Source organism: Neodiprion pinetum, chromosome 5, assembly GCF_021155775.2.
Source record: "Neodiprion pinetum isolate iyNeoPine1 chromosome 5, iyNeoPine1.2, whole genome shotgun sequence".
In the NCBI taxonomy this organism is placed as follows: Eukaryota; Metazoa; Arthropoda; class Insecta; order Hymenoptera; family Diprionidae; genus Neodiprion; species Neodiprion pinetum.
Genome location: NC_060236.1, coordinates 9,494,837 through 9,508,263, shown reverse-complemented (window position 1 = coordinate 9,508,263; position 13,427 = coordinate 9,494,837). Strand labels below are relative to the sequence as shown.

Below are 13,427 nucleotides of genomic sequence, written 5' to 3'. Positions count from 1 at the left end.
TCTGTGGATTCTACCCATGGAGACTAGAGGTAAGGAGGCTGAACGCATATCACGGAATCGTCGAAAAGTGGATCGTGAAAGTGATGAAAGATCTTGTAGTTCGGGATGTATCCACAAGCGATACCAGCGCCTGGTTACGAATAGGATACATACGAGAGAATCGACGATTCAAAATCACCGCGCTGACGGAGCCCGCAGTGGTAGCGCTGCCACAATCCGCGGATCGTTCATCACTTTCACAGTCCATTTTGTCAGCATTGCGTTCGGCCTCCTTACCTCTAGTCTCCATGATTCTTCCGTTCTGCGACTTCCAGAAATTGGGTAGAGCTCTGAGCGAGATCGTAGTGGGAGAAATCCTTAAAGCGTCACCGTTCTGCACAAGTACGACAAGTACCGAGTACAAGTGTTTACGTATCTGTCACCGGCGGTAATTGGATAATTCGTCGAATTAAATAGTATGGAAATTGATCGACCATGCGGCTGCAAAGGGATTCGATCCTGTCTGATTTGCGAAACCGCATACCGCATACCGAGAATAAACCTGGCCGATAATTTACAAGTAACTACAACTTGTTTGATTCTAACCATTTTAACCTCAACTCTAAGAAATTTATAAATGATAACCATCGTGCTAGAACTCGACTATTCAAGGATTTCTGTGTCACTTGACTGTAATAAACTTTCATAAAAAGTGTTTTTCTAACTACTACAAAAGAGCATCTCTGCCAAAGTCTCAATCTAGACTGTATGGTGGAGAAAAAACAAATAAAATTCATTCTGATGGAGTTGTAAGGAAAATTGAAATTCTAGTAAAAGTATCAAGTCGAACTGATGGGCTAGGATTAGAAGAGAATATCAAAGAATATGAGAAGAACCGAAATTTTTTGCAAAGACAGAAAAAAACACGTGTTAGAAAAATAATAGCTCTTCGAGAGAATCAGAAAACATGACTAATAATTCTGAGCATATTGGATAAACTACAATAAAAATACAAAATAATAGCGGGACTTATATCAAGATAGTTTTTTTCAATGACTGTAACTACAAACTATGAGGTCACATGGTAATTGAGATGTTTACTTTTCAGAATAAAAGAACTTATGTCTACTGTATCTACTGTGACAAAGCTTGGCCCGGATGGAATTTGTCTAGTAATCAACATCCAAATCACATTGGAGTGCCGATAGACTATCCTGGTGTTTACATAGAGGTACTTTCCATACATTTATGCGATACTCCTGTAAAATGATTAGTCAATGTAGTATTGAAACTTGCAATCGAAATTTGGTATTAGAGGAAAAGTTAGACAATCATTAAAAATTATAACAAGACAATCATTGTTTCAGCCAAATTTCTTAAGCAAAAATAAAGCAAAGATCTTGATTAAAAAACTCGATGAATTGCCATGGGACCTTTCACAGAGCGGGCGCAGAAAACAGGTACGTGTATCTCCAATAAATGAGATGTCCTAATTTAAAACATGCCATTGTCAATCTTCCAATTTTCTACATTGTACAAGTGTTTGCACTGGCTGTATTGAAATCTTCTCAAATTCGTTTACAAGCGCAAAATGCCAACTGAAATTGATTATAATTTGCAGAATTACGGGCCTAAGTGCAATTTTAAAAGGCGTCGACTTCGTTTGGGAAATTTCTCTGGTTTTCCCGCAGTAACGAGATTCGTACAGGAAAAATTTGCAAACGTTCCCTTGCTTCAAGGATTTCAAACAATCGAACAATGCAGTCTTGAATACGATCCGCTGCGTGGAGCATCAATTGATCCTCATATAGATGACTGCTGGATCTGGGGCGAGCGTATAATCACTGTAAACATCACTGGCGATGCGGTTCTCACGATGACACCCTACACAGATGCGTTGTATCGTTATAATTTGCCTGACGTTGAGACTTACCCATCTGTTGTCGAATCTATCTTGAATTCAAAGAAAACGCAACCCAATATGGAAGCTATGGAACATGTAGTCGTGCGATTGCCAATGCCTGCAAGATCGCTTATGGTTTTATATGGTGCATCAAGGTAAGATACGTTAAAAAAAACTACACAAAAATTTATTGGTGCTTTTAAGGTAAACTGTTGCTTTGTTTCGAATAGGTACAACTGGGAACATGCTGTACTCAGGGAAGATGTTAAGGGCCGTCGTCTTTGCATCGCGTATCGTGAATTTACGCCACCTTACTTGGAAGGTGGTGATCATTTTGATGAAGGTAGTAAAATTTTAGAGAAAGCACGCATATTTTGGTGATGGAAACCACTGTTATATTGTAGCGTAAGTTATTAGATCAATTTATAAATGGTCAATTGTAGATAAAGTGAATTTTACACTCATGTTAATCATATCTTGAAGATTAGTCACCTGTTCGGATTTTGAGTCATTCTAGTTGGTTATTACAATGTCGAATGTTTGTGAGAAAAACACGACGTCATCAATTTTGTCCTTTCCAAAATGTTTGTACGTTTTTTTAATTTATCAGGCCACGGTATATTGTTGTTATTACCATTGCTACTATCATTATTTGTCTTTTGACTGTTATACAATTGATTTATTGCGTCTGCCCGATCAAGTGGTCATTTAAGGAAATTTTTTGACGAATAGTCATAGTTATCGGTGTAATTACAATTTATTCTAATTTTTTACAATATTTTGTATACATACATATATATCATAGTGTAAATGTGAGTTGTATTTATAAATTATCTGATAAATCACATTCATAAATTTGCAAACCCGTTTTTAAACATTGATATCAATATTGCAATAACTGTTTCTTTATACCTCCACATATATATGTACTTTTTTAATATCTGTTATTTATAAAGTTAACTTCAACGATACACCTAGCCATTCTGAATAATAATTGCACCTCGTAGTAAGAAAATTTTGTAAAAAATTACGGATATTGTTTCTACTAGCGTGAAATCGACGTTGTGCAAGTAATTTTGCATGTATTTACACAGTTATATAAAAATTACTCAAGCACATGTGTAACTCCACGATTAGTTGAATCAGTTTTAAATTATACACTTAGATTGTTGCCTCATAGGGGAGAAAACTTCTGTTGTAAGTCATAGGTCGAGCAGTGACTTCCTTTTTAGCTGTGCCGACACATTAAATGTTCAGAAAACACGGATTTCTTGAAAAATGACTCAGCGCGTGCCGTTCAATATTTTTTTATCTAGTTTATGAATGTTTCAAAATTGGAACACGACGATATTTTTGATTTTGCAATAGCTTCATAAAAACGTTTAGGGTTCAGGGAATTTAATGGCTCCTGATATTACGTGTAATATGGATGAAAATAGTTTCTTCATCCAGTTAAGAACAATCACTTTCGTAATAATAATAGTATCATTTAATTTTTATTTTTTTAAATTTGCCAAGAATTGTATCACAAATGTGTATATTTTCCTAAATCCTGTCTTATGATCTTGAAACGGATAATTTCATTAGAATAACATAAGACTAAACAGCTCCACGTGCTTCTGCTTGTACTAAATGTATTAGCATTTGAATTTCGCATGCTTAGAATCAAGATCCAACATACCATATTCGTTCTGTAATGTGGCGTCAAAAAAGAGCAATCACCTGATATTTTGCTAAACTATACGGATATCAAGCAACAAGACCTTTCGTACAAGTTGTTAGGCGTCTAACTATTGCGTTTCATATAAGTTGAAATGAGTGCACGAAAAAAACATGCCAAACACACTCAACGTTTCTGAATAAATTGTTGTGAAGGAGCGTTCAGTTTCTACTGAAGCATATAATGGGTTCTGATATTTTGACTCCCCAATCACACTTGTGACATGAAGCTCTGAATCCCCCTTAAATCTAGATACACATAATATTATAATCTCTAGAAAATACAAAATATACCTAAAAAACGAAAAGTTTCAATTTTGCAAATTTTGTTTCTGTTTAGTCATCTGTATCCCATTCACCTTTTTACATATCTCTCTTTTGTTTTCAATGCAAATCCTTTATTAAATTGATCTGCAACGTGCATTGAATATTAATTTTCAGTTTCGGAGTGGCTGGATAAAGGTGTCATCCATTAAATTTACTCTAGTGTCGAAATTGATAAACATAATTTTAGCGGTAAAAAATAATGCGCCGACTAAGCATTAGCATTATCGTAAGGGTGTTTCAGGGGGAAATCTGGTGATTTCATATAAATTACAGGGAAGGTAGAGGCCGGATCTGCCTTTCCAATTTGCTGATAACCGTTCACCAAACTCTCGCGTACTTCCCAACGACGTCTTTCTATCTCCACCTTTTGTCTTCTGATCGAGCGGCCAAGCATGCAGGCAAACATTATTCCCGTCATCTGCGCATTAGTAAAAATTATTAAATAATACGTATGGGTGCTGCTGCTAATGGGAATAGAACTCTTACGACGATATGGTGTTGATCTATAGGTAATAGTCGTTATGTACGAGATTCACCTGAATCATAGCGATTGCGATCGCACCGGTACCCAAGTATAATGCGCTCCTATGAATGATCACGGCCATCCGGCTGATGCAGCCTTCCTCGTAAACGCTAGCGCACATGGTCACGTTGTAGAAATCATCAGCTGCGGTGTACCAGGAGCAACACGAGTTTGGTACCCCCATGTCGTTCTCGTCGGCTGTAAGCACTCCGTCCCAGTCTTTGTAACTATCGTATCCGCAGCAACGAAGCTGTAAAATTCGAAACGAAGCCGAAATTAGTAACGTTAAAGTATAACGAAACGTCAGGGAAACAATCATTATTCTTTGATTTTATAATGACTTTCAAGGAGTTGGATTTTTCAAAATTAGAGTATATTTTGTTTGTTACGGCTTATTAAATTTCGGGCATTGCCAAGCGTGCACAAGTAACGATTTTTCCTATAGATGCACAGTTAAAGTAACGTTACTAACTTCGTACTCATAATTCGAAGCCATGATGTTCAAAAGTAAACCCTTAATATAGGCAATACACGTACACACATACGTGTGAATTTCTCTAGCATGTGTAAGTTCTATGTTCCTAATATTTCGTCCAAGCACAAATCGTGACTGGAACATTCTTGCTGGAGGTTTATTTGAAATGAAATTGAACTTGACAACTGATGAGTGATGCAAATCATTTCATAACTGAATTAAAATCGTAAGCATTTCATTGACGGCCATATTAATTTTATTCCGATGCCCGATTAACCCGCCAACTGTGAAAGATTTTACAAGAAACTATTGCGATCGTTACTTTAGCGGAAGTTTTCAGCTGACCTACGTTATTTGACAATTCATTGAAAATTCGAATAATGTGTAAAATGATTATATGTATTTTCAATACCTTTGACTGCAAGAAGTTTACGGCGAAAGCAGCCTCCTGGTTGTTCTCATACTGCTGTATGTTGGTGTCGATTAAGTCTGAAAGTACATCTTTCACTCCATCTTGTAAAAAGTAAGCAGCTACCGCAGCGGACGCTTCCAATATCAGCACCAAAGACATCGACACTGCAAACTATACCGCAAATGTGAGTTAAAATATAATAAACATTTGTTTTAACGTCTTATTTGATGAAATAACTGAAAGAATTTTATTAAATAACGAACAATCTTGAATCTTACCACTAAAACCATGCAAGTGCTCTCTCTGAGCGCACCGCAGCATCCCAAGAAAGCAATGACGAAGATCAAGACACCGACGACCATAAGAAGAGTTGCCGGCGAGAAGTAAGTCGGATCAAGGAAGTGCGAAAAGTCTTCGTAAACGGCGTAAATTGTTGTGGCAATCGAGATGATCATCACCCCTGTTAGCTATCCGGAAAATTAATCCTTAGAGAATTATCCTTGTATCAGTCAAATCATTATTTTAGAGACTGATCAACGCCATGTAGATTATATTCGCGATCACAGTAATTGGTATTCGCAACTTATAATGTATCATATCCGTTTGCAAGCTAGGTATGCATATTATTATACCGGAAGATTGTGTGCGCTTCCATTTACATCAATTTTCCGATACAAATCGGCACTAATAAGCGATTTCATTGGTCGGATCTAACGGAATAAATGATTTCAGCGGTCGGATCTAACGGAATAAGCCGATGAAATCAGTTAGTGTCGTATTGTGGCAGAAAATTGACGTGAAAGGAAAACGCCCTATGAGGGAACGAATCACACCATATTCTAATCCACAAAAAATTAATCGTCGCCAGCTGGTTGACGAGTGGTGTGATACATTTTCACATAGTCACCCGGTATAGGTATGTGTATAACCACATGGTATATCTGAAATGCGGCTAGCTTGTACATCTTATCGTCCGATCGCTGCTTGCGCTGATAATACACATGGTTACAGATATTTATATTAATCTTATGAAAACAAGAAACGTATTATATACGTATGCACGAGGAAAAACATTTGAAATAATATAAGGGTCTACGTACACCGATCAGCGTCGAACGGTAGCGATCAAATCAACAGCAATTGTTGAATAATATTTTATTTTACATTAATCTTTAAAAAAAAATCTATATTTCACAGAAAGACAATCCATTACAACTTTTTCTTTCTTGAACTCGTTACGAGTGCTTCTCTTTCGTAAGAACTGACGACGAACAATGATTATTACACTCAGAGAAAATTGTGGTTGTCGTTACCATAAAAAATACATAGTGTGCTCAGGGGACAATACGAATTTATAGTTAATAGAACTTATTGCATTATGTTGTTCCGAACTATGAACTTATCGTTACATCTGACAAAAGTTGTATGGTTAACGGTACAATAATGAAGACCTGACCATGTTTAAACATTAGTGCGATAAACGTGATAAACTTATCGTTACTCGATTTATAATTTGGAAATTCAATACAGAAATTGTAGATTGCAGTTTGTTAACTTTTACTATACGAGTTGAATACCTTCATCGTAAATGTATAGTAAAACTGGAATGAAAAAAAATAGATGAGGAACTCGTAGATAATTCATCTCAATGATTTTTCGTGAGCGCAGACACCATTTTGACAACTTATCAGTAGCTACAATCGTTGAAAACGCATTTTGGATCGATTAAAACCTAGCGCATTATCTTTTCCTAACCGGGGCTCAAAGAACCCCTTTCGCTGGCAATGTTCGGATTATAAATCGGGCACCCTACCTACTACGCCAAACTACCTTATGAGAATCTACGACGTTATTTGATTGATAATACAATGTACGGTCCATACGGACATGACGGGTACAGTCACTGAAAACTGATCAATAAGATTATTCCATTTATCAAGTGAATTCAGCAGAATTTATAGTAAATTCCAAGTACCGTAAATGAAATTTCCAAATATACCTGATACATTTACTGCACGATGAAGTAAATTCAAAACACCCTTTGGCGTGTTTCCAACCAAGTTAAGCAAAATCACAAAATTATAATGCACATTTATTGAGAATGCTTAGTAATTCACTTTATAACACGAAATTTGTAATTCAACTACACTTTTGTGTTGTAAATGTGTCTAGATTTTCAAATATTTTCAACAGTTTATGTTTGGTTGTTGAAACTATGTTCGTAGGATCTTGTCTGAATAATTACTGTATTAGCGTTAACCATATTTAAGTCGAGTCAAACTATGTATGGTGCATTCAACTCTGACAAAAGTTGCAGGAATCATCTCGGGTGGTCTAAATACTTATCCGTAAATAGTTGATTATAAATTAGTTAATTGAACCATACTCTATACTATCGAAGACTACAGAACAGAGTTCACCGCACTTTACGAATATAATCCTGATGAACATCTGTGTATGGTGAACATTATAACAAAAAATATAGTTAATTGTACGATTATTATAGTCCCTTTGACGTTCTTGGATCAACTAGAAGTGTGTGGTAAAATTAACATTGTGTTTATAGTGCGCCGAACAATAATTTTAGTAAATTCTACTATAAAAATTATCTTCCTGACTATAATATTTTAACTATACAGATTTTTAACTATATGCGCAAATTTTTCTCTCAGTGTACAATCTATCCACGCACGATTCAGAAGAGATTTTTGGGGAAAAGGAATTTTTTTTTATCCTCTGCTGTAGTACTTTTTTCATAAAAACGTTACGAAGTTGTAGAATTCATATTTTGGATTCCACCCTTCGTACATTTGAAATCAACTAAACCCTTTTACGTAAATTTGAGTGAAATTTTCGTCAAAAGAACTGGAGGTAATAAAAATTATGATGCTATTGAATAATTATGAAATATGTAGATCGTTGAATTGAACAATCTACAATCATTCACCGAAGGTGTTTCCGACCAATCCTACAATTAAAATGAAAAGTTTCAAAACAATCGGCGGATTTGATGAAAGCAGCGGCCGAACAATGTTTATTATTGTATGTGTTAATAATGATTTGAACAAGCATATTTATGTAACAATTAGTACAGTGCATTGGCTGTTACAGCATTATCTTCATACAATTTTGCCTTTTTTCTTTTGGGACAGAGTCTTTTCTAATCACTTATTACTCTAGTATCGTTGTATTAAGTTGTAAAAATTTAAGAAGACTGCAGGAAGTCTTTCTGCAAAGTCGAAACAGAATCTTCCCTCACAGCGAGTTTTTTTCCATCTGACAACAGACGTATGCAAATTTCGAAAAATGCACGTCGTGTCTGCAGTTGCAGTCTGCAGGCAGACTTACATCAGAACCACGAACTCATGTAACCGTTACACACTCTTTGTAGTAACCATATAATCTCTTGTCTGTCCTTTGCTTATATATTTCCACCCCATCTCACGCAGGCTAATAAAAGTAAAATTTCACTCATTCATCCGCATTTATTCCCCACTATTTTTAATTCTTGCATCACTCCGTTAATTCACACGCCTTTGTCTCCGAATCACTTCCAGTCCAACAATATAAAAACTACATCCATCCCATATTCCAACAAGTCGACTTCCACTTCATCTCTCCTATCAATATCGTTCAAATCGGAAAATCACTTCGTATCGACTTCAAAACTCAGAATTATCAACCGCTTATCAATGAACCACATTATTTCTTTCCAACACATGAACATTCATTTCTTCCCCTACCTAAATCGTCCCACTTGCAGTTAGTCGGTAAACGTGTTAGTGATACGACAGTATCGAGATAGAGAAAAAGAACCCTAAACAACTACCGAACTAACGTTGTGGAGGGTCTGTAGGTAGATTCTGATTGCTACTGATCAGATTCGTTCAGACATCTAGCCCATAACGACTGTATTACAGGTATAAAATTATAGTCATTAAGTATAATGTTCGCTTTCGGTTGAAGCCATTCGTCGATGGTTACTGTCAGTGTGCGCCATGTCACAAGGATACCTACGTGGAAAAAAATTGAAATTTACGCGTATCGCTGCCAATCGTAACCGATTTCAACCAGTATGCGTAGACCCTAAGATTACAAACTACGTTAAACAAGGCTGTGATATTAAATCGATGCATTGATAGTACAAGATATCAGGCAATATCATAATACCAGCGTGACGCATTACGGGTATACCACAAAAATTAAAAGCGCGCTCATGGAAATAATTATTTCATGATAGAGTTTGCGCGTGAAACGAGTGACGCAAAAGATAAAAAAAATAATTTGGATATTGTTAAGAATTTCGATGAAACTGCTGTGTATCTGCACCTGTTCATACGTTATAGGCAAATACGCGTGTACAGTGTTCGGAAAACTGAAGTATCGAATAGTACAACAGTTTCTTTCAACGATTGCTTATAACAGCTATTCATGACGCAGCCAAGGAAACACGGCAAACTTTATCCGTACTGTTGATAAGAAGGCGTGTAATCTAGTACATGTAACGAAGTTCGTCACGATCGTATAATTACACTGAGTCATTGGTGGGTGTTTACTTCGGTTGAAATATCCTTTGATCGAATTGTCAATTTTAAATTGGACTATACAAACATTGCTGTTGCAGAACCGTAACAATGAATCAAAGAAATAATGCGCCGTTCGACATCAATTGTCTGATGCAGCTCCGATTTTATCTTATAGTAGTGGTTAGAAAAATATGTAGTCCAAAGGTTGAAACATTTGCGAAAACAAATGGAAAAATACACAAGCTGATACATTGCGAGTAGCTTATACCGATAAAAATACCTCTCTCGTTCCTTTCGCAAGGTCAGGATAAATAAAGTATAAATAAAGTAACCATACACGTGAATAAAGTGTGAGAAACAGATTGGTGAGTTTAAAGTTATCTTCAAAAAAGAAATTAGCTTCCCCAATTGAAAATTGGCCTAAACATTGTATGAATTCTTGTGGGATTATAGAACGGGCTTGCGTATGCATTTCTTTGAGTCTATTCGGTATAATTTTTGTAATGCAAGGCTGCAGAAATGATGTAACTCTGTGCGAACATGAGAGTTAGGTAAAGTGTGTTATACTACAGCGATACAGACCACAAAAAGTGCGTTTACTGCACAAAGCAGGTACTTGATACATCGTAGACCGACGTCGAGATGCGTTGCGCCCATAATTGAAGTGTCTAGTATTGTCCTTGTTGTTTCCGATGACAGTATAAATCCGCTTCTGCACTTCGTTATTTATTCCCGATCGTCGATGTACTTCCTCGCACTGTATAAGCGTGTGGCTGTTTCAAGTCGCGAAATGTTAATGGCGACCGTGCATGGCTTAAGTGGCGAGTCAGGTGCGCCGCTATCTACTGATAATAAAAATGAAAATACACGAATAATTTTAAAACAATGCTGTACACTCGGTTACGGAAGAAAATTTGTCGAATTTTTATGCAATGCAGACGGAGAGGAATCGGTGGAGAGAACCAGTTTACACGATATGATCGTCCAATTATCACGCTGAATAAAAGAGAAATGAAATAAATGGAATTTCCCTGATTTATATCATTTAGCAGCTAGACTATACCTATTGGTAGGTATATAGGTATATCACAATCGATCGGCAGACGTGTGTCACTGTCAAGTACGGAAAGGTGAATTATCGTCCACTTCAGTTCGCATAAACTTTCCTTATACACGACTTCGACCTGGTATAGTAAACGTACTTATATTATACGATATTGATGCGCAACCTCGTGATTATATGAGGGAAACATTTATATTTATGACTATGTAGAACGGCAGCTACCACGCTGCTCTCCAGTATGGGGAAAACATTTTGAAACTCGAACATTTGGCTGCTGATTGCCTGAAGCAAATACACCTAATTCGCAGTATTGAGGGTCACGATATACCAACAATTTTCAAGGAAGACCGAGTATAACACGTTACTACATAATCACAGAAGAGGGAAAACTGCCAGCTTCAACTTCTGTATATCTCCGTTTGTGTGATCTGTGTTAATGTAAGAGCAGCACATTCAGAGCCTGCTAATTATCTTGAATATGCATATCTCACTATATGTGACACGGTATGTTATACCTACGCATCTTGTATACCTGTAGGTCATGCTTGAAACAGCACGGATTGGTTCATAAAAAGATGGTCGCTAATAATACTCTGGGACATGAGATAAGCCTTAAGAAATGTCGATTACGTGATTTACTCCGAGTACATATTTACTTATAGTCTTTTAACAACGCTTCATAAATCCTAATTGCCGATATGGCATTGAAAATTGAATCCCTTCAGACACGAGAAATACCCATTTTATATTTCAGTACACAATATTTCGTAAGAAGTATGTACATCTTATAATTTCCTATCCTAACAAAATTTTCATACATCTTATATCTATTATTTAAGACTTATGATTATTATTTGACCTATATTCTTGTGTGTAAGAACTCATTTTTGTCTCCACAGAAAAATTTATCGTATGGAACATTATGCTCTTTGAAAAAAATACGCAAGCTTAAAGTAGTGAATATGGTAATCACTTTACTTCGTAATTAATTGTTTCAAAATTGGTAAGTAGAGTTTGTGAGAAAGAAAAAACTTTCAAGTTTGCGAAAATGACATTTGAACGGGTGTATCTTAACACTATTATGTAGGTATACTGTAGGGTAGATTCCGTGGATTTCACACTTCCAAATGAAACCAATTTTTGCATAAAATATTTACTGATTCCATCTAATTTTTACTCTCCCAAAAGACAGTTTATCGGCATTTCAAATGATCCGAAATTTTGCAAAAATTGCAGTTCTAATGCCACGTAATGTATTGTAGTGACAAGATTTGCCCACACCGCAAACTTTAATGAAACTCTTTTCCAAAATTCAAGTAGAACATGTTGCCCGGAATTAATTTAGGCACTTTGATATAGATATATTTCGTAACCTTGACAGAAAGAGTAGCCAAAGATCTTAACAGGATGTTTCTTGGACTAAATGCCGAGAGTAAATAGGTGCTAAAGAGGGCAGAAAAATTAAATTGAGAAGATTAATCTCACGAAATATGATACAGCATGAAAAAAAAAAAATTCAAACACGATGCAAATTGTCAAACGACACGCACCGGTAAGCTTCTATACTAAAATATTCATACTCATATTGTTCAGTTGCATGTCAAATCACAATGTAATAATAAGCGGTATTTTAATAGACCATTTTGTCATAGATATTACCGAGAACTGACAAAACAGTTTTACACTTCGACATTTTAAATTTCTGATGCACTTTGGCTGAGTACCGACAGAGTATGCCGACAGTCAATGAAAGACCGCTTTTATTACATTATATTGCAGCTACCACTGATCTCGCTACTACACTTTCCTACGCGTTCTGAATGAGTTACAAGAGTATGATAGCATTTGATTGGTGAATGTGTTATATAAGACCACTGAGCTCAGACACATGCTGAGAGAGATTGGCAACGGTTTTTTTTCCGTACAGTCCAATCCAAAAAGTTAACATGTTCTGTCAAAAGAATAATTCATACTTACAGGTTATACGTGACACCGCTATCTCGATGCCATATGTTAGTTATTGCATCCACGAATACAAAACGCATGCGCCATTGTTGATTTCTTAATGTTGTACCAATTACTTGTCTCTCACTGTCCTTTGGTGAATGCGACCGCGTTGACGAACAAACTTTTTGTTGGTATTATACCAACTTACCCGCGCGCATGCGCAACGCAGTAAGACAGAGAAAAAGATACTATCAGCCACGGACTAAAAAGTATACAGAGAGGATACCCTTTACTCCCTCGGAGTAGATAAGACACCGATTTATACCATTGACTTATCCTCAGTCAACGTATATACTAACATTAAATCAACAATATCGGTAGAAAGTGTTTGCGCGATTCACGCTATAACTATGTTCATACAGCTCGACTCATTTCGCGAAATGTAATTTTCTCGTATTTCTGACTCTCGATGTGAATAACTGTCTATATAATATACTTTAAATTAAAAGTGATTTTCGAATTAAAAATTCTTCAATTTTCACTGATATAGTAT

The 13,427-nt window shown here is 36.2% G+C and overlaps 2 protein-coding genes across 4 annotated transcripts; one reads left to right on the top strand and one right to left on the bottom strand.

Moving 5' to 3' along the window:
* The first annotated feature begins 229 nt into the window (after positions 1 to 229).
* Positions 230 to 3,146, top strand: LOC124220120 (alpha-ketoglutarate-dependent dioxygenase alkB homolog 4). The gene is made up of 5 exons (XM_046628581.2): positions 230 to 559; positions 1,088 to 1,210; positions 1,347 to 1,439; positions 1,601 to 2,037; positions 2,113 to 3,146. The coding sequence occupies exons 1-5, from the start codon at positions 458 to 460 to the stop codon at positions 2,261 to 2,263; spliced, it is 906 nt and encodes a 301-aa protein (XP_046484537.1). The 5' UTR covers positions 230 to 457; the 3' UTR covers positions 2,264 to 3,146.
* Positions 2,621 to 13,045, bottom strand: LOC124220121 (CD63 antigen). 3 transcript variants are annotated; one of them, XM_046628583.2, is made up of 6 exons: positions 12,905 to 13,045; positions 10,447 to 10,709; positions 5,617 to 5,805; positions 5,339 to 5,509; positions 4,465 to 4,701; positions 2,621 to 4,346 (listed from the first exon to the last, which is right to left on the bottom strand). In XM_046628583.2, the coding sequence occupies exons 2-6, from the start codon at positions 10,519 to 10,521 to the stop codon at positions 4,137 to 4,139; spliced, it is 882 nt and encodes a 293-aa protein (XP_046484539.1). In that variant the 5' UTR covers positions 10,522 to 10,709; positions 12,905 to 13,045; the 3' UTR covers positions 2,621 to 4,136. The 3 variants fall into 3 exon arrangements, with proteins under 3 accessions (XP_046484539.1, XP_046484538.1, XP_046484540.1); XM_046628582.2 differs by lacking the exon at positions 12,905 to 13,045 and adding an exon at positions 10,928 to 11,298; XM_046628584.2 differs by lacking the exon at positions 10,447 to 10,709 and having other exon boundaries at positions 12,905 to 13,024.
* Positions 13,046 to 13,427: the final 382 nt, after the last annotated feature.

Bases quoted from the DNA above. Each gene is read 5' to 3' on its own strand.
- LOC124220121 (XM_046628583.2), bottom strand. From the start codon at position 10,521: ATGGGCGCAACGCATCTCGACGTCGGTCTACGATGTATCAAGTACCTG. The intron at 5,806-10,446 runs GTCTGTATCGCT...TTTTCCGGATAG, and splicing joins CAGTAAACGCACTTTTTGTG to CTAACAGGGGTGATGATCAT. The intron at 5,510-5,616 runs GTAAGATTCAAG...TTTGCGGTATAG, and splicing joins GCACTTGCATGGTTTTAGTG to TTTGCAGTGTCGATGTCTTT.
- LOC124220120 (XM_046628581.2), top strand. From the start codon at position 458: ATGGAAATTGATCGACCATGCGGCTGCAAAGGGATTCGATCCTGTCTG. The intron at 560-1,087 runs GTAACTACAACT...TTTACTTTTCAG, and splicing joins ACCTGGCCGATAATTTACAA to AATAAAAGAACTTATGTCTA. The intron at 2,038-2,112 runs GTAAGATACGTT...TGTTTCGAATAG, and splicing joins GTTTTATATGGTGCATCAAG to GTACAACTGGGAACATGCTG.